This window comes from Mytilus californianus, unplaced genomic scaffold, assembly GCF_021869535.1.
Source record: "Mytilus californianus isolate M0D057914Y unplaced genomic scaffold, xbMytCali1.0.p SCAF_5, whole genome shotgun sequence".
NCBI classification, from domain to species: Eukaryota; Metazoa; Mollusca; class Bivalvia; order Mytilida; family Mytilidae; genus Mytilus; species Mytilus californianus.
In genome coordinates this window covers 96,455,054-96,476,276 of record NW_026262701.1, presented here as the reverse complement: position 1 = coordinate 96,476,276, position 21,223 = coordinate 96,455,054, and the positions used below count along the sequence as shown (strand labels likewise).

General features: G+C 33.9%; 1 protein-coding gene across 1 annotated transcript in view; it reads right to left on the bottom strand.

Annotated features, from left to right (window-relative positions):
• The window catches only part of LOC127702820 (fibrocystin-L-like), a 112,269-nt gene that overhangs the window by 59,507 nt on the left and 31,539 nt on the right, over positions 1 to 21,223 (bottom strand). The window contains exons 20-23 of the mRNA XM_052207120.1: positions 20,571 to 20,693; positions 16,217 to 16,322; positions 10,676 to 10,942; positions 4,471 to 4,595 (exon numbers count right to left, since the gene is read on the bottom strand). Of these exons, the coding sequence (XP_052063080.1) occupies positions 4,471 to 4,595; positions 10,676 to 10,942; positions 16,217 to 16,322; positions 20,571 to 20,693 (621 nt within the window). The remainder of the gene's footprint in view (positions 1 to 4,470; positions 4,596 to 10,675; positions 10,943 to 16,216; positions 16,323 to 20,570; positions 20,694 to 21,223) is intronic.

Below are 21,223 nucleotides of genomic sequence, written 5' to 3'. Positions count from 1 at the left end.
GTGACCTAATACGATATATATGGGGTCAGTATATTCCATATGGGGTGAAAGCGAAGCTCGAATCCCCATATGGAATTTAGTGACCCCATATATATCGTATTAGGTCACTAGCACACTGTGTAACGAGTTTATCTTACCGACTATCTTCACATGTGGTATTTAGACTAGCGGCCTATCAAAGTGATTAAGTCTTCAATACTTGGTATTAAGAACCTACTTTCATTTGTCTATACAAAAAACAAATGCCAACAATAACAACTTGTTACCTTTAAATTTGTTTTATGAACTTATTTCAATCATTCATTATCAATTTCTTCGTCTGTTGAAACCTTTCAGATTTCTTTTTTGTTTTGAAAGGGAAGTAACTCCTTACTAACCCCATATGGTAACTAACCCCATATTTTTTAGGACACCCTATATCAAATATATGTAGTCACCACGTGTAGTCCTTTAACCAATCATATCCCCAGAATTATATAGGAGGTAAGATAAAGTCTTTTACACATAACAGTATGAAGTCATAAGTCCTGTTCTGGCGTCAAACTTTATCATCAAACATTTAAAAACTTTTTGTACTCTTCAGACTGTAATAAATTTTACAAAAAATAAGATTTTTAAAGTAAAACGTGTGAGTGTTTGCCATGAAGGAAATGTACATCGATTTGACCTTTGAATATCTTCAATGACCTAACAAATAGCCAAATGGAAATGTTGCAATATCATTTCATTACGATAGATAAGGCAATCAAATTAACACGTTTTTCTTATCATACTCTGTACAGTGTGATATGAGCAATATCTCTTCATGCAAGAAATAGTTAAACGGCTACAACCATAAGAGAATAGATTCTTTATTGCAAGAGGGTAAACACAGTCAATTACAATAAATAATCTCCACTGAGGTTTACACATAGTCAATTAAATATCAAATAGTTCAATGTATCATTAGTAAAAAGTAAAACTGATATAGAGGTACATGTAATTAAAAGATATTATTTACAAATGAAAATAATACATAAAAAAATACCAATTCACAGCATTTCAGAGCTTATCACATGTATCAGGAGAGTTACAAGTAAAAGTTTTTTGCAAAAGTATTGATAAAATATAGCACAAACTTTGTCGATTTGATTTTTCCAACTAACAGACAACATTTAAAGATCTGTCAGATTACAAACTTAATTAATAGGGTTTGGAGGTGGGGAGTAAATCTAGCTCAATCTTTTAGCAGTGAGTACTGTGGTCAAATCAAATGTAGGATGTACGCTGTTCTACCTCTTTATTAATCAGTAATTTGAATAACATGAAATCGTAAAAACACAGATATTTTGATGCACATAAGCATGGCGTGTACCCTTAAGCATTTTATAAACTATAAAAATAGTTCCCTTGATTGCGAGGCATCAGATAGATTATGCATAATTCGTATTGCTTTTTATGAAATTGTACAAGTGAGTTCCACAGCCATTATCCAGAAAAACAACATCCGTGAAACTTTTGAAATGCATTTAGAAAAGTATGCTCTCAACCATATGCCTATACCAGTCAATCAATTAAAAGTAAACATGCATGCTGGTCCAAAAGCACAAACTGAGCAGGTATTTACCAGTGATAGAAGGATACAACTAGCTTTACTGTTGTAGCCAAACAGCGCAAACTGAGCAGTACTTACCAGTGCTGGAAGATACAACTAGCCAAACATGTACCCAAACAGCACAAAATGAGCAGGTACTTACCAGTGCTGGAAGGATACTTCTGGCTAAACATGTTGTAGCCAAACATCACAAACTGAGCAGTTACTTACCAGTGCTGGAAGATACAACTAGCCAAACATGTACCCAAACAGCACAAAATGAGCAGGTACTTACCAGTGCTGGAAGGATATTTCTGGCTAAACATGTTGTAGCCAAACATCACAAACTGAGCAGTTACTTACCAGTGCTGGAAGATACAACTAGCCAAACATGTACCCAAACAGCACAAAATGAGCAGGTACTTACCAGTGCTGGAAGGATACTTCTGGCTAAACATGTTGTAGCCAAACAGCACAAACTGAGCAGGTACTTACCAGTGATGGAAGGATATATCTAGCTAAACATGTTGTAGCCAAACAGCACAAACTGAGCAGGTACTTACTAGTGCTGGAAGGATACTTCTGGCTAAACATGTTGTAGCCAAACAGCACAAACTGAGCAGGTACTTACCAGTGCTGGAAAGGTACATCTAGCTAAACGTGTTGTAGCCAAACAGCACAAACTGAGCAGGTACATACCAGTGCTGGAAGCTTAAGGATACAACTAGTTAAACATTTGTATCCAAACAGCACAAACTGAGCAGGTATTTACCAGTGCTGGAAGGATACAACTACTTAAACGTGTTGTAGCCAAACAGCACAAACTGAGCAGGTATCTACCAGTGCTGGAAGAATACAACTAGCTTTACTGTTGTAGCTAAACAGCACAAACTGAGCAGGTATTTACCAGTGCTGGAAGGATACAACTAGCCAAACATGTACCCAAACAGCACAAACTGAGCAGGTACTTACTAGTACTGGAAGGATACAACTACTTAAGCGTGTTGTAGCCAAACAGCACAAGCTGAGCAGGTATTTACCAGTGCTGGAAGGATACAACTAGCTTTTCTGTTGTAGCCAAACAGCACAAACTGAGCAGGTACTTACTAGTGCTGGAAGGATACATCTAGTTCATCATGTTGTAGCCAAACAGCACAAACTGAGCAGGTATTTACCAGTGCTGGAAGGATACAACTATTTAAACATGTTTTAGCCAAACAGTACAAACTGAGCACGTACTTACTAGTACTGGAAGGATACATCTAGTTCAACATGTTGTAGCCAAACAGCACAAACTGAGTAGGTACTTACCAGTGCTGGAAGGATACAACTATTTAAACGTGTTTTAGCCAAACAGTACAGACTGAGCAGGTACTTACTAGTGCTGGAAAGATACATCTAGTTCATCATGTTGCAGCCAAACAGCACAAACTGAGCAGGTATTTAACAGTGCTGGAACGATACAACTATTTAAAAGTTGTTTTAGCCAAACAGTACAAACTGAGCAGGTACTTACTAGTTGTGGAATGATATGACTAGTTAAATGTGTTGTAGCCAATCAGCACAAACTGAGCAGGTACTTACCAGGGCTGGAAGCTTAAGGATACAGCTAGCTAAAGTGTTGTAGCCAAACAGCACAAACTGAGCAGGTACTTACCAGTGCTGGAAGGATACAACTAGTTACAAAAAAAATTCGTAAGGGTTCCGCGGACCCCAGTGTCTCGCCTACTTTTGCTGTTAATCGCAGGCTCAACAAAAATGAGGAAAAAAATCAATAAAAATATTCCTTTAAATACTATCTTTTGATTGTAAGAAGCTTCTGTCAAAGTTTGGTATAAATCCAGGATAGTTTATGAATCTAATAAATGTTTTAAAAACTTTAACTGCAGACTGTATTTAATGTTAACTGGAAGAAAAACTAAGTCCATTTTTAAGTAATATACGGATAAACAGGTACAAAATTTTAACAAAATTTCCTTCTAGATACTAGCTTTTGATCATAAACAAGCTTCTGTCCAAGTTTGGTACAAATCCAGGATAGTTTAAGAAAGTTATTAAAATTTTAAAAACTTTAACCACAGAGTGAATGTTTTGTTTCCTGGTGGAAAAACTAAGTCCATTTATAAGTAAAATACGGAAAAAAATAAATTTCTTTTTTAACAAATTTACTTCTGGATACTATCTTATGATCATAAACAAGCTTCTGTCCAAGTTTGGTACAAATCCAGGATAGTTTAAGAAAGTTATTAAAATTTTAAAAACTTTAACCACAGAGTGAATGTAATGTTTCCTGGCAGAAAAAGTAAGTCCATTTACAAGTAAAATACGGAAAAACAGGAATTTTATTTTTACAAAATTTACTTCTGGATACTATCTTATGATCATAAACAAGCTTCTGTCCAAGTTTGGTAATAATCCAGGATAGTTTAAGAAAGTTATTAAAATTTCAAAAACTTTAACCACAGAGTGAATATTTGTGGACGCCGCCACCGACAACGCCGACGGAATGTAGGATTGCTATGTCTCGCTTTTTCGACTAAAGTCGAAGGCTCGACAATAAGGAGATGAGGTATGATTGCCAATGAGACAACTATCCACCAAAGTTCAAATAAAGTGGATGTAAGCAATTATAGGCAACTGTATGGCCTTCAACAATGAGAAAAACCCATACCATATAGTCGGCTATAAAAGACCCCTACATCAAAAATATAAAACAATTCAATTAAGAAAACTAACGGCCTAATTTATAACAAAACAATTAACGAAAAACAAATATGACAGACATGAACCAATGACAACCATTGAACTACAGGCTCCCGACTTGGGACAGGCACATAAAGAATGTGGCGGGGTTAAACTTACTATAGCCAAACAGAACAAACTGAGCAGGTACTTACCAATGCTGGAAGGATACATCTAGCTAAACGTGTTGTACCTTCAATCACTTCACATGGAACATTATTGACAAACACTTTAATATCTTCAGCAAATCCATTTCCATTGACATCAAGTAGGATACCACCTGAAAAATCAGGAAAATTAACATCATCCAGTTCAAATGTTTATGTAAACATTTACAAGATAAATAAATGTAACATCAATCTAAATCAAAACATTGGACTGCTTTCAACAAAGGACATTGTGGTCAGTAGTCTTATCTAAAGAAAATCAGTTTTACTGTATTATGTAATTAATGATACTCAGGTAATTTTTTTTTCGATCATTTTATTTGATCCTGCCATTTTATGCAATAATGAACATGTTGAGTAAATACATCATACAACTGTTATCATTAGACATATACTTTTATGTCATCTATAAGAAGAGGCTGTTATTAAGACAGCAAACCAGAATTTCTATTACATTTATTAGTGTCATTATTAAAGCAACTAAGGGTCATAACTCTGAATGGTTTCAGTGAAAAAAGTCAATATCAATTTTGTCACCAGTTATAACATGTGTATCAATCCGTAAAGCATTTGTAGAACATTTTTCAACTTATTGCAAGACAAGGAAAGAACTTAAAATGCCATTATGCAATTAATCAAGGGCCATAACTCCTGAATTGCAAAACCTAAAAATCATCAAATACCTTCAATCTGTGATCAGTAACAACAGAATAAATTTTAAAAGCTTTGGTAGAACGGTTTTCAAGTTATTGAAAGGAAACGACAATCAAGGACCCTAAATCCTGTACAACTAAAGTGAAAATCATCAGTATCAAACTTGACCTCCATTCTGTGATTAGTAACAATACATTAAAATTTGATAAGCTTTAGCTCTATGGTTCTCAAACTTACTATAGTGCATAAATAACATTTAAAAGTGTCATTTTCCAGTCAATCCTGGACCACAACTTCTGAAGAACAAACTTGAAACTTACATTTTAGTTTTGGTGATAATTTGAAATGCAAATGTAGAACAGTTCACAAGTGAAAGCATGGAAACAACTGGAGCCTTCAGAAAACAATTTTTGTTTGATTATGCAGAAATGGAAATGCAGGGTTTTTCAGAATTATTTTTTTAAGTTGTGGTTAGATAATGTCATTGCTTTATGAGATCCGCCATTTTCTTTTAAAAAATCAAAGCGTGAATGCGCTGTAAAGGCAGTTACCTACAGGTCTTGTGATTTTACAGTCCAGATTGATTATAATCATGTTTAAACATGTACATCTTACAGTTATTCCATACACCATATATAGTTGACCTATTGCTGACAGTAATTGGGGGAAAAAGACCAAAACACAAAAAAATTGACATTGAAAAATGAACCATGAAAATGAGGTCAAGGTCAGATGATACCCACTAGACCGACATGTACACCTGACAATCATTTCATACACCAAACATAGTGCTTATAGTACCTTAAAAAAACAGACCAAAACACAAAAACTTGACATTGACCAATGAACCATGAAAATAAGTTCATGGTCAATTGATACCGACACGAAGATGTTCAAGCCAAATTACAGACATGTAATTTTGGTGGATTAAATAAAATTACTCAATTTCAGTTAAATTATATACAAGGCTTGAGCATGTCTTCCAAAATATTAACATTATTTGAAAGATCATGGTTAAGAGCACTCCAAATTATGCCTGGATGGCAAGAGAGTCAAAACAGGAAATATAATTTCAAGACTGAGGTGGACATGTTGCAGACCATATGAGTAAGGTCCAGTTAATTAAAATGATAACCGTAGAAAAGGTGTGTAAAAAATTATGAGTTTATTTCTAAAAATTTAATTTTTACTTATTCAATCATATTGTAATCATTCAATTTGTTACATGAAACATGACCATATGTGTATATACTCATATGGTCCGACCATACGGGTATAGTCCAGTTAATTAACATGATAACCGTTGAAAACTAGTTTCTTTTTTAAAAATTTACTTTGGTGTTTTTATTGAATCAAAATTTCTTAAACATTTCAAATTATTTTGATTTATTTAATGTGTATCTTACAATAACAGAAAAATAGTATGAATATGAAAAAGAGCACAATAATTGAATAAAATAAGTTGAGATTAGAAGGAATTTTGTTTCTGAAATAATCATTTATACACTAAGAAAATTTAAAAAATGTCCTGCGCATTCACTTAAGAACGAAAATGTTGACAAGGTAAAACTCTCTAGATTTATTCTAGTGAAGGCAAAATAACAGATACATCAAATTATATGGTCATGATCATACGTGTATGGTCCAAATACTCATATGGTCCGGAACAGGTATACAAGCCTGTGTTTGTGTATGAAGAACATTGTCTGGAGTCACTGCTGAAGGTCCTAAACATCCGCATTGGAGTGTGAATAGTGAGCATTTCTTTGCTGAGTTGTAAGTTTATAATTTTTTCCGGCATCAAAACCTTCCGATTGATGTTTTGACACTTTTCTAACAATGCTGTTATTTACTTAAATCATCTTTGGCATGTGTCATAAATAGAAGCCATACCAAGTGATTAAAATTCGATCACCTGTTGTTTGTTCAATCAAATCATTATCACTTCAAATGTTAATTAGCATTGGGCCAGGGTTTATATAAACAAAAGCTTCGTACTGTCAGTTAAACCTGATAAGTTTGGTACTCTCAGGTTTTTACATCTTCAATTTATATAGGTAAAAACCAGAGTGCATCGAACTTTTCTCTTTATACCACACTGTTCGACGACAAGGGGGTATTTAACGACCTTGACTACCTATAGCTATGAGGGTTTGGCAGTGTCGTTGGTACTGTTCATTTTGGATTTTAAAACTTTTATCGGACCTAATAGATCAAAATTGTTTACCTGACAAAGGGTCTGACATGATAGCTATGTTGGACTGTCATACGATTTTCAACAGCTCTGGTTTTGAATAAAAAACACAGATGGATATTACTTGTATGGGCGGATTTTGGAAATTTCGATGTACCAAATGTTCTGATGAGAAAAAGAAAAATAATCAGATTCCCAAGTTATTTTTAACATGTTGCGACTAGGTATAGTGTGGTCAACTTTTCATTATTATATCTACGACTGAAATTATCTTGAAAACAGCTTAAGCTTAAAATACCACACGAAATAAACACGAACTCTTTCACACAGATTTTTAAGTTCTTACGCTTTGTGAAACGGTTGGCTGCTCATAATACAAAATACAACTCTATCAAAAGTTTTGAAAACTAACAAAAAACACTGTTTGATTCTTACCAATGTCACTTAATTACAATAAAAAACACCATTTGATTCTTACCAATGTCACTTAATTACAATAAAAAACACCATTTGATTCTTACCAATGTCACTTAATTACAATAAAAAACACCGTTTGATTCTTACCAATGTCACTTAATTACAATAAAAAACACTTTGATTCTTACCAATGCCACTTATATCACCTAATTACAATAAAAAACACTGTTTGATTCTTACCAATGTCACTTAATTACAATAAAAAACACCATTTGATTCTTACCAATGTCACTTAATAAAAATAAAAAACACCGTTTGATTCTTACCAATGTCACTTAATTACAATAAAAAACAGCATTTGATTCTTACCAATGTCACTTAATTACAATAAAAAACACCGTTTGATTCTTACCAATGTCACTTAATTACAATAAATAACACTGTTTGATTCTTACCAATGTCACTTAATTACAATAAAAAACACCGTTTGATTCTAACCAATGCCACTTAATTACAAAAAAAAACACCGTTTGATTCTTACCAATGTCACTTAATTACAATAAAAAACAACGTTTGATTCTTACCAATGTCACTTAATTACAATAAAAAACACCGTTTGATTCTTACCAATGTCACTTAATTACAATACAAAATACCGTTTGATTCTTACCAATGTCACTTAATTACAATAAATAACACTGTTTGATTCTTACCAATGTCACTTAATTACAATACAAAACACCGTTTGATTCTTACCAATGTCACTTAATTACAACATAAACTGTTATCACAGAGATATGTCTCGCCTTTTTGTAAGTTTGATAATGCAAATGTTAAAATTAAAATAGCAATTATTTAACATCTAAGTTATGCAAATATTCAAAGTCGATGAACCATGACTGAAGGTACATGGCTAAACAATCTCCATGGAATGAGATGTGCCAATGCTAATACAACTGCATACCAAATACCACTGACTTATCTTAAGTCGTTCCCTTTAAACAAACCTAAACACAAACATTAACTTGTAAACTATGTAAAAGTTTCAATGTCAATGAACCATGATCAGGGGTGGGGCTATATAATCTCCATGGAAACGATACTTGCAAATGCCAATAAATTTGCATACCAAATATCACTGACTTAACATTAGCAGTTCATCTTAAACTGATCTAATCACAAACTAATACATGTAAACTAAGCAAAAGTTTCAAAGTAAATAGACCATGAAGGAGGGGGCAGGGCCAAATATTCTCCATGGGAATGAGATGTGCTAATGCTTATACAACTGAACACCAATTAACATTGGCCTACCACTAATGGTTCCCCTTGAACTGACCTAATCACAAACTAGATACATGTTAACTTAGCAAAATTTTCAAAGTCTATAGACCATGACTAAGGGGGCAGAGCCAAATAATCTCCATGGAAATGAGATATGCCAATGCTTATACAACTGCATACCAAATTTCATTGACCTACCCTTAGTGGTTCCCCATAAATTGACCTAATCACAAACTAATACATGTAAACTATGAAAAGTTTCAAAGTCAATAGACCTTGACTGAGGGGACGGGGCCAAATAATCTCCATGGTAATGAGATGTGCCAATGCTAATACAACTGCATACCAAATATCATTGACCTACAACTAGTGGTTCACCATGAACTAGACCTAATCACAAACTAATACATTGTTGGCGCCGCTGCTGCCACCGACGCCGCCAGAAACGGAATACCTATGTCTTGCTTTTTGACTCCGTCAAGGCGAGACAAAAAAACACAGAATATCTCAAATAGAAGAAGAAAGAATTCCACTTTTCGGATAATTTGTGATGACGTATTTACCCCGCACGTAGAAATAAAATGGTTATTGCCTGATACCACTAAAGGCACTGCCTTTAAAAATCCTTTTAGGCTTTTTACAATACAAAGAAGTAGCGTTGGTAGGGCCCGAATACGACAGTTATCATATTGAACTATAGGGCTCAAAGAACGACTAGAATAGATTAAAACAGGTCTCTTTACAGAAAATTTATCAAATCAGCATTTTTTCATGACATCACAAATAGCCCAAATTTTTAATTTTTCCTAGACAATGAATAAAAACATGTCAATTTCCATGGGTTTCTAGTACCGGAAACGTAAATCACATATGTAGACAAAACAGATCTTTGGACATTGTGTTTGTTACAACAAATTACATATCTGTCTGACTTGAATATTTTGTTTGTTTATTCATGCGGTCTAAATTCCCTATTCCTGACTGTGATAGAAATCTGGACATTTTGTCAATCTACCCCAAAATCTTGTTTTTTTACCTATTTGGGTAGTAAATGGCAACACATCATAGAAAAAGCTTGACAAAAAAGATCTGTTCCACTTTCTTAGATGTCTATTCATCAACTTCAAAACTTTCTATCTTTAAACAAGGGATTTAATATTCAGGGCCTGGAATAGGGCTCTAACTGAATTTACACCTTTCTTTCAAAAGAATTAAAATATGTTCATATTAAACTTAAACTATATGATTAAACCCCTTAAGTAGACTACTGATAGTGTGAAAAAATCAACTGTGTGTACCAAAAAAAAGTCTTACCTCCTAAACTGACAACTAAAAGTATCAGTACAGTACACCAAAAGTAGACTTACCTCCTAAACTGACAACTGAAAATATCAGTACAGTACACCAAAAGTAAAAGTCTTACCTCCTAAACTGACAACTGAATGTATCAGTACAGTACACAAAAAGTAAAGACTTATCTCCTAAACTTACAACTAAAAGTATCAGTACAGTACACCAAAAGTAGACTTACCTCCTAAACTGACAACTGAAAGATAATCAGTACAGTACACCAAAAGTAAAAGTCTTATCTCCTAAACTGACAACTGACAGTATAAGTACAGTACACCAAAAGTAAAGACTTACCTCCTAAACTGACTGCTGTTGGTGAAAAACTGTGCAATTGAGAATTGAAAATAAATATCCTGGTTCCAGTAGAATAGCCTTTTCCGATCACTCTGACTTTTATAAATTCAAGACCTCTAGGACCCTCGCCTGCAGTACACATGATTTCTGTCCCATCGCCATTTACTGCAAATGGGTAACATTCAATGTCTCCAAGCATTACAATATTATTTTCAGGTGAAATATCAAATCCTGATCCAGGTAAAGTGATATTTGTACCGGATTCTCCTGCAAAATTGGTGACAACTTATTAAGGTTATGTTCACATTGGTGTATCATCAACCTGTACAACTGGTAATTATAACCAAAATGTGCAGCAGCAAGGCTATGGTGACCTATAGTTGCTAACTTTTACATCATTTGGTCTCTGATGGAGTGACTTGCCTCATTGGCAATAATACCACATCTTAAAATTCTTATTTTTATGAGATTAAATTCTGATTTTTTTTTAGTTTTTTTAGAATTTTAGCAAAAATATAAATCTGATTGACTGTAACAGTGCTCATTAGTGTTCAGAGACTTGATATTCCATTTTATTGGTGGTTTTTCAAGTATATTTTATAGTAATGGAACTTTCAATAAAAGAAAAATAATGCAAACATATACAACTTGATTGCTTATACAAAAACATCAAGTTTTTAGATAGAAAATCTTGAAAACAAATTGCTACAACAGACTAAATATCTGGGAAGAAAATAACTTGGTTTACAGTTTAAGTTAGTCACTCTGTATTTATCATACAAAACTAACAACTTTATTGCTGTGTAAAATAGGTATTTCAATTCCAACAACTTCTCTCCTTACTCACACAACAAAACTAATCACTATCATAAGAGTCTAAACTCAATAGAAATGGTGAAACCTTGTGTCTTTGGTCTACATTATCATAGTCAACACTCAATAGAAATGGTGAAACCTTGTGTTTTGGGGTCTACATTATCATAGTCAACACTCAATAGAAATGGTGAAACCTTGTGTTTTGGGGTCTACATTATCATAGTCAACACTCAATAGAAATGGTGAAACCTTGTGTTTTTGGTCTACATTATCATAGTCAACACTCAATAGAAATGGTGAAACCTTGTGTTTTTGGGTCTACATTATCATAGTCAACACTCAATAGAAATGGTGAAACCTTGTGTTTTTGGGTCTACATTATCATAGTCAACACTCAATAGAAATGGTGAAACCTTGTGTTTTTGGTCTACATTATCATAGTCAACACTCAATAGAAATGGTGAAACCTTATGTTTTTGGGTCTACATTATCATAGTCAACACTCAATAGAAATGGTGAAACCTTGTGTTTTGGGGTCTACATTATCATAGTCAACACTCAATAGAAATGGTGAAACCTTGTGTTTTGGGGTCTACATTATCATAGTCAACACTCAATAGAAATGGTGAAACCTTGTGTTTTTGGGTCTACATTATCAGAGTCAACACTCAATAGAAATGGTGAAACCTTGTGTTTTGGGGTCTACATTATCAGAGTCAACACTCAATAGAAATGGTGAAACCTTGTGTTTTTGGTCTACATTATCATAGTCAACACTCAATAGAAATGGTGAAACCTTGTGTTTTGGGGTCTACATTATCATAGTCAACACTCAATAGAAATGGTGAAACCTTGTGTTTTGGGGTCTACATTATCATAGTCAACACTCAATAGAAATGGTGAAACCTTGTGTTTTTGGTCTACATTATCATAGTCAACACTCAATAGAAATGGTGAAACCTTGTGTTTTGGGGTCTACATTATCATAGTCAACACTCAACAGAAATGGTGAAACCTTGTGTTTTGGGGTCTACATTATCATAGTCAACACTCAACAGAAATGGTGAAACCTTGTGTTTTTGGGTCTACATTATCATAAGAGTCCACACTCAACAGAAATGGTGAAACCTTGTGTTTTTTGGTCTACATTATCACAAGAGTCAACGCTCAGTAGAAATGGTGAAACCTTGTGTTTTTTGGTCTACATTATAATAGAAAGGGTGAAACCTTGTGTTTTTTGGTCTACATTATCATAAGAGTCCACACTCAACAGAAATGGTGAAACCTTGTGTTTTTGGGTCTACATTATCATAAGAGTCAACACTCAACAGAAATGGTGAAACCTTGTATTTTGGGGTCTACATTATCATAAGAGTCACACTCAACAGAAATGGTGAAACCTTGTGTTTTTGGGTCTACATTATCATAAGAGTCCACACTCAACAGAAATGGTGAAACCTTGTGTTTTTTGGTCTACATTATCACAAGAGTCAACGCTCAATAGAAATGGTGAAACCTTGTGTTTTTTGGTCTACATTATCATAAGAGTCAACGCTCAATAGAAAGGGTGAAACCTCATGTTTTTTGGTCTACATTATCATAAGAGTCAACACTCAATAGAAATTTTGAAACCTCATGTTTTTTGGTCTACATTATCATAAGAGTCAACACTCAATAGAAATGTTGAAACCTCATGTTTTTTTGGTCTACATTATTATAAGAGTTAACACTCAATAGAAATGGTGAAACCTTGTGCTTTTTGAGTGAGTCAGCTTTACTTTTTAGTTCCTGAGAAAATGAGACGAAAATTTCATGGGACAGACAAATAGACCAGTGATCCCCCTCCTTTGGAACAGGGCTATAATTAAACATTCTCTGAGTATATATATATTTAAGTATGCGATATGAGGTATTTAAAGCTAAGTATTTACATAACATAAAGTAACAACAATCACGATGACTTCAATCTAGTAGAATATTGCATACAGAGGATAAGGATATAAGCATAGCATACAGTACAGTAAAACAAGATGTTCCTATAAAGGTAAACCTCTCTCTCTCATTCTCTCAGACTTCCATCTTTAAATACAAAAATAGGTTCCAGTAACCCCTGTCATACCTGAACTATCATATTTATGCTTTTCCATGAATAATCGCAGACATAATATTTCAAGATTGTACAACCTGTAGCTTGAAAACATTCTCACTAACCTACCAGTATACTGGTTTTTTTTGTATTTTGGAAAAAAGCATTTAAACTACATTTTGGTAAAGAATGAAAAATTCTATCAAAATTTGTTTATAATCCCATACTGCCTTAAAATTCCTTTTTGGATAAGTAAACCTGCTAATGAAAAACATAACCATATATTCTAATATGAAGTGCTATCTTTCGCTTTGTAAACAACAGCGTGATAAAATTTTCGATATATATATATACTAAGCTCAGACTCAGAGATGTAAATATTAATGGCTCTTACTATTTACCTCTCACGTAAATCTACATGTATCGTAACCTATGTGCAAACACTATGTGGATTTCATTGTGTTCAAATTGAAATTGAAAAAGAAACTACAGAACCATTATTCCTATTCTAATGCATAAAATATTAAAAAATGTATAAAATCAAAATAAAACAAGCATTCTGAGAGTATTGCATGGCAATACATAGTCCCCTACCGGTTAAAAATTCATTGTACTGGAACAAAATGCTAACTTGATCTATAACTTGTCATGGTGTAACTATATAACAAATATCAAGTCATATCATCAAGCATGAAGAAAAAAAGTGTGGAAAACTGATTATTTAGGTGAATTTCTAAGTCCAAGGATCATAACTCTGCACAAAATCATCAGACTGGAACAAAATTCGAACTTGATCTGTAACTTGGCATGATAAAACTATATACCAATTATCAAATCAATATCTTCAAGCATGATGAAAAAAGTGAGGAAAACTGATTATTTGAGTTAATTTTCTAAGTCCAAGGACAATTAATTCAGCACAAAATCACCAGACCGTAACAAAATTCGAACTTGATCTGTAACTTGTCATGATAAAACTATATACCAACTATCGAATCAATATCTTTAAGCATGACGAAAAAAAGTGTGGAAAACTGATTATTTGAGTGAATTTTCTAAATCAAGGACCATAACTCTGCACAAATTAATCAGACTGGAACAAAATTCGAAATTGATCTGTAACTTGTCATGATAAAATAATACACCAAATATCAAATCAATATTTTCAAGCACGAAGAAAAAAGTGTGGAAAACTGTTTTGCCGGACTGAGGGATGGACAGACAGACAGACAGACAGACAGACAGATAGACGGAGTGCAAACCTAAAGTCCCCTTCGACTTAGTCGGTAGGGGACTAATAAAATTTTGTGAAATTTCATAAATGATCTTGGCGCATTAATGTCATGTCAAAACATGACGTCATACGAATGAAAACTCTCAAGCTGAAGATTATTCCGTTATGTGTTTGATCTAAATTCGAATAATATCGCATTAAAATGGAGTTTTGAGGTAGGTGTTGTTTATTTTATATTCTACTGCATCATTCTTACATTCATGGATTTCAGCAAGTCAACATGGCGGCTCACTCCTTAGTTACGACATGTCAACTGTGGATTTGACAGTAAATAGTAGCCAACAAAAAAAATGTTTGGGTTAAGAATTATAAGGATTGAACACATTTTTCTAGTGGTTATTTAAGAAATAATTCATGCAAGCCTTAGATTTATTTGAAATGTGTAGCTTTTATCTTACAGGGGGTAAAATAGAACAGCCATACACATGGCAATCTTACCTTTCGCTTCAGTTTTTCAAATTTCCATATTGGTTCTATCAGAATCGAAATAATTCATGCAAGCCATAGATTTGTTATCATTTTCACATTAATTTTCATTAATTCTATCCCTTGCTAACGCTCGAGATAAAATTGGAATATAACGTCCCAGGCCATGTTAAAATTTCCAACAAATCTATGGCTTGTAGGAATTATTTCTTAATTTCAATATGATGAGCTTCTTTTGCTTTCACCTATGAAGTGATTTCCTTTTGAATTAAAGTTGAAACTTTCATATTAAAGTTTAAATTTTTTTTTTTATACTAATTAAAAAAGAATTTGTTTATGTAACAGTCTGAGGAAGACAGAAATTCTTAAAAATAGTCCACCTGAAATACAGTAATGAGTTTTCTGATTACATACTACAGGGAAAGTACACACACACACACACACAAAATTCTACCTGAAAACTCTTCTCGATCTACAAAATCACAGTACATCATGTTTTCTAGTATCATGCTTTTTTAAATTACTGGAAATTCTGAAATTTTTGAGTGGATTGGTCAGATTATAATAAATGCTCCAAACAAAATTAACCCTAATAAATTTAAATTCAAGTTTTATCTTTAGGAAACCTTTCCTGTTGCTATTTTAGCAAAAATATTTTTTTTTAAATCACAATAAATTCTGAAACTACAGTCTATTGTGCAATGTGTCATCCATTTTTTGCAATTTCAATATAAGTCTTCTGTTGATTTTAAAGTTAATTCTTTATACCATTTAAAAAGCAACGGCTTTTTAATTTCCGAACTTCACCGGCCCAAATATCTCATGGGTCTAAAATGCTTATATGATAACAATGGAAAAACTGATAATATGATTACTAATCTTCAATAAGATAAAGATAAATGACAAATTATTTCCTTACCTGCGAAGGCACTACCTGGAGTTAATGAGGGTGTTCTTGCTGATGACCACTCAAACGAACAGTCACCTTCACATAGTGATGGGATGTCATTAACAACAACAGACACCTGAAAAGATAGAGAAAAATAGATATGGACAATGCTCCCCTCTGCTCTGCCAAATGCATGAGTATAGTTCCACATACTTTAGATTTGACAAATAGTGATGTTGAAGTAACACTTTGAAATTGTTGCGCTGTCTGTAAAACACAAATGATGCCCCCGCCTGATCATAAATATTGATTAAATATTTGATAATACTGAAAAATCTTATTTATTGCATTAGGGATATTTTACTGTAGTAGTACAAACCATGTTTTTAATTATTTAGCAAGTGAGAAGGAAATGAAGTCCAACTAACGGTTTTTGTGAATATCTAACATCCCCCCTTTCTGACTGAGTACAAAAAAAATGATTAAGTCCAAATACACGGGCATTTTGAGAATATTTGAAAAAAATAAAAATCCTGTGGATATACACATTTCCATTTTGTGTACAAACAACCTACAAAATATCAAAGCTGTAGTTCAAAAACTGTAGGAGGAGACAGCCGGACAAACTATGATCTGTTTATGCAGCTTGTACCAAAAAATGACTAAGTCCAAATATCTGGCATTTTGAGTATATTTGTAATAAATCAAAATCCTATGGATATGCACACCTCTATTATGTGTAGAAATTCGAAACATCCTAGCAAATATTAAAGCTGTAGCTCAAAAACTGTGGGAAACAGCTGAACAAACCATGTATCTATATCCGGACGGACGAACCGAAAGACAGGGGTAAATTAATATGCCCCTCAACATTTTGTCGCAGGGGCATAAAAACATTATTCTAATATCATGAATATTATTATACTTTAGCAAATATAACTAAGGCTGTTCCATAATTTCATGTGTGATTGTGGGGAAAAGGGATGGAGTGTTCTGAAGACTTTTCTTAGAGTTCCCAATCCTGATGTAACAGCATTATGAATATTCAAGAATAATGTTCTTCTAATTTTCATGCTTTTTTTACATTTCTCGATCAGTGTGAGAAAAATATTTCTCATCTCTAGAGAAAACTTTGTTCTCGGCAAATGATTGGTCAAAATTCACTGATGACATTTAAATTTTCTTGATTTCTTCTGAAGTTCCTATTGTGACGTCATGAAACTAGAGGCTCTCAAGAGCCTGTGTCGCTCACCTGATTCTACTTTGGTTTTGGAAATCATGTAAAAATAGATTAAAATCATAACAGATACCCTAATAATGATTGAGGCCAAATTTGGTTTAATATTGGCCCTGTAATTTAATCAAAAGCAGAAGACTTTTGTAAAGTTTACAGAAATTACCAATAAATTCATTGAAATTATAGAAAATGACTCTATAAGGACAATAACTCCAACAAGATGTCAATTGACAATTTTGCTCATGTTGACTTATGTGTAGATCTTCTTTTCTTGATATTTTTGCAGTTTACAGTATATCTCAATCTATAAAGATACATGTATTAAGGTCTTCATCAGCACCTCATAAGGAACATTTATGCCATGTTTGGTTTCATTCCATTCAGTGCTCCTCTAGAAGAAGCATTTGTATGTATTTCCCATAGGGTCTTATGTTAAACTAAGTCCCCTGCTGGCGGCCATCTTGGTTGATGGTTCGGCTACAAAGTAACAACACTTGGTCAGCACCTCATTAGGAACATTCATGCCATGTTTGGTTTCATTCTATTAAGTGGTTCTCTAGAAGAAAACATTAGTATGTATTTCCCATAGGGTCCTATGTTAAACTTACTCCCCCTGCTGGCAGCCATCTTGGATGACAAATCAGCTACAAAGTAACAACACTTGGTCAGCACCTCAAAAGAAACATTCATACCATGTTTGGTTTCAATCCATTTAAAGCGGTTTTCTAAAAGAAGACATTTGTATATATTTCCCATAGGGTCCTTTGTTAAACTAAGTCCCCCGTTGGCAGCCATCTTGGTTGATGGATTTGCTACAAAGTAACAACACTTGGTCAGCACCTCATAAGGAACATTCATGCCATGTTTGGTTTCATTCAATTCAGTGGTTCTTCAAAAGAAGACTTTTGTATGTATTTCACATAGGGTCCTTTGTTAAACTAAGTTCCCCACTGGCAGCCATCTTGGATGATTGATTGGCTACAAAGTAACAACACTTGGTCAGCATCTCATTAGGAACATTCATGCCATGTTTGGTTTCATTCCATTCAGTGGTTCTCTAAAAGAAAACATTTGTATGTATTTCCCATAGGGTCCTATATTAAACTAAGTCCCCACTGGCGGCCATCTTGGATGATTGATCGCCTACAAAGTTACAACACTTGGTCAGCACCTCATAAGGAACATTCATGCCATGTTTTATTTCATTCCATTTAGTGGTTCTCTAAAAGAAGACATTTGTATGTATTTCCCATAGGGTCCTATGTTAAACTAAGTCCCTCTCTGGCGGCCATCTTGGATGATGGACCGGCTTCAAAGTAACAACACTTGGTCAGCACCTCATATATGTGGTATGGGTTTTACTCATTGTTGAAGGCCCTACAGGGAGCTATAGTTGTTAATTTCTGTGTCATTTGGTTCCTTGTGGAGAGTTGTCTCATTGGCAATCATACCACATCTTCTTATTTTTATATAGATAGACAATAGTACTCAGTCACATGACCAATGGAAGGACAGACAGAAAGACAGACAGACAATGGTCCTCAGCCAAATGACCAATGGAAGGACAGACAGACAGACATGGTCCTCAGTCACATGATCAATGGAAGAACAGATAGACAGACAATAGTCCTCAGTCACATAATCATTAAATAAATAAATGCTGAGCTTTACCATGTTACAGTCACATGACCAATGGAAGGACAAACAGACAGACAATAGTACTCAAGTCACATGATCAATGAAAGGATGGACAGACAGACATTAGTCCTCAGTCACATGATCAATGGAAGGACAGACACACAGACAATGGTCATTAGTTACACAACCATTAAATGAATGAAAGCTGAGCATTATCATGTTATAGTCACATAACCAATGGAAGGACAGACTGACATTGGTCCACAGTCAAATGACCAATGGAAGGACAGACACAGACAATAGTCCTAAGTCACATGATCAATTGAAGCATGGACAGACAGAAAATAGTCCTCAGTCACATGATCAATGGAAGTATAAACAGACAGACAATAGTCCTCAGTCACATGACCAATGGATGTACAGACAAACAGACAATGGTCATTAGTTACATAACCATTAATTGAATGAAAGCTGAGCATTACCATGTTATAGTCATATGACCAATGGAAGGACAGACAAACAGACAGTACTCCTCAGTCACATAACCATTAAATGAATGAAAGCTGAGCATTACTATGTTACAGTCACATGACCAATGGAAGGATGGACACACAGACATGGTCCTCAGTCACATAAATATTAAATGAATGAAAGCTGACCATTACTATGTTATAGTCACATGACCAATGGAAGGATGGACAAACAGACATGGTCCTCATTCACATAAATATTAAATGAATGAAAGCTGAGCATAACCATGTTACAGTCACATGATCAATGGAAGGATGGACAAACAGACATGGTCCTCAGTCACATGATCAATGGAAGGATGGACAAACAGACATGGTCCTCAGTCACATGATCAATGGAAGGATGGACAAACAGACATGGTCCTCAGTCACATGATCAATGGAAGGATGGACAAACAGACATGGTCCTCAGTCACATAAATATTAAATGAATGAAAGCTGAGCATTACCATGTTACATCCAATATACATGGCTACACATTTACTGACAACAAAATATGTTTCTGTGTTACATAACAATTCATGGATAGATGTATACTGTAACTGTTCCTTAGTCACATGACCAACGGGTGGAAGGATTGATGGTGGATGAATGCTTAGCATTTTTATACTCCTTAATTTCTTATCAAATAGAAAGATATTGACCATTATGATCCTAAGCAGATGAATGAATTCTTAGTCATTTGATCAACAGATGAAAAGACAACAGCTGATCATATTTTCATTATTAACTTACATAACCAACAGATATACAGACAATGACCATACAATTCAATGATTTTAATCCACATGACCAATAGATTGGCTAATATTGACAAACTGATTTCCTTCGTTAATGACTAACACATGTACTGACAGATACTCACTTTTTGTAATTAAGTTTGGTATGCCATTCTTCAAGTTTATAACCATACAAATATTTGTAATATGCTCTTGAACTTTCATGATGTTTTTAAATCTTATAATGCAATCAAACAAACCTGAGGCTTTAAATGGAATGTTCTTAGAAACTCTCCAAAGATAGGAGAAAACCACAATCCACCATCTTCAATCTTCTCTGAGGTTACTACAACACCAACTCCATTTATATCACTGCCATCAATCTGAAGTTATAACAGAATAAATATTCATCTTTGCTGTCTTTTATATTAAGTACCGGTATAAAAGAAACTTTCAATTCAACAAGTTATGTTGTTTTTGGTGGGGTCCGTGTTGCTCAGTCTTTAGTTTTCTATGTTGTGCTTTGTGTACTGTTGTTTGCCTTTTCGTCGTTTTTCGTTTTTTGCCATGGTGTTGTCAGTTGTTTTCGACTTGTGAGTTTGAATGTCCCTTTGGTATCTTTCGCCTCTCTTTTATGCAGATATTTAGAAGGCATTCAATTATAACTCTCCTTTGGTTTGTCCAGTTAAATTAATTAAAATTAATTTCCCATATTCAAGACCAATCAAAGGTATAATAATATATGGAAACATTATTTCCTAAGAAAGATTGCATCATCAGTTACAATTTTGAAACAAGATATCTTTTTGATGATTCAAACAAACTTGTTTACCTAATGGATTTTTGTGTGCATTAAGTATCTAGGTATCCTGTGTGACAATTACAGATTTAATAAATATAAATAGAATAATTA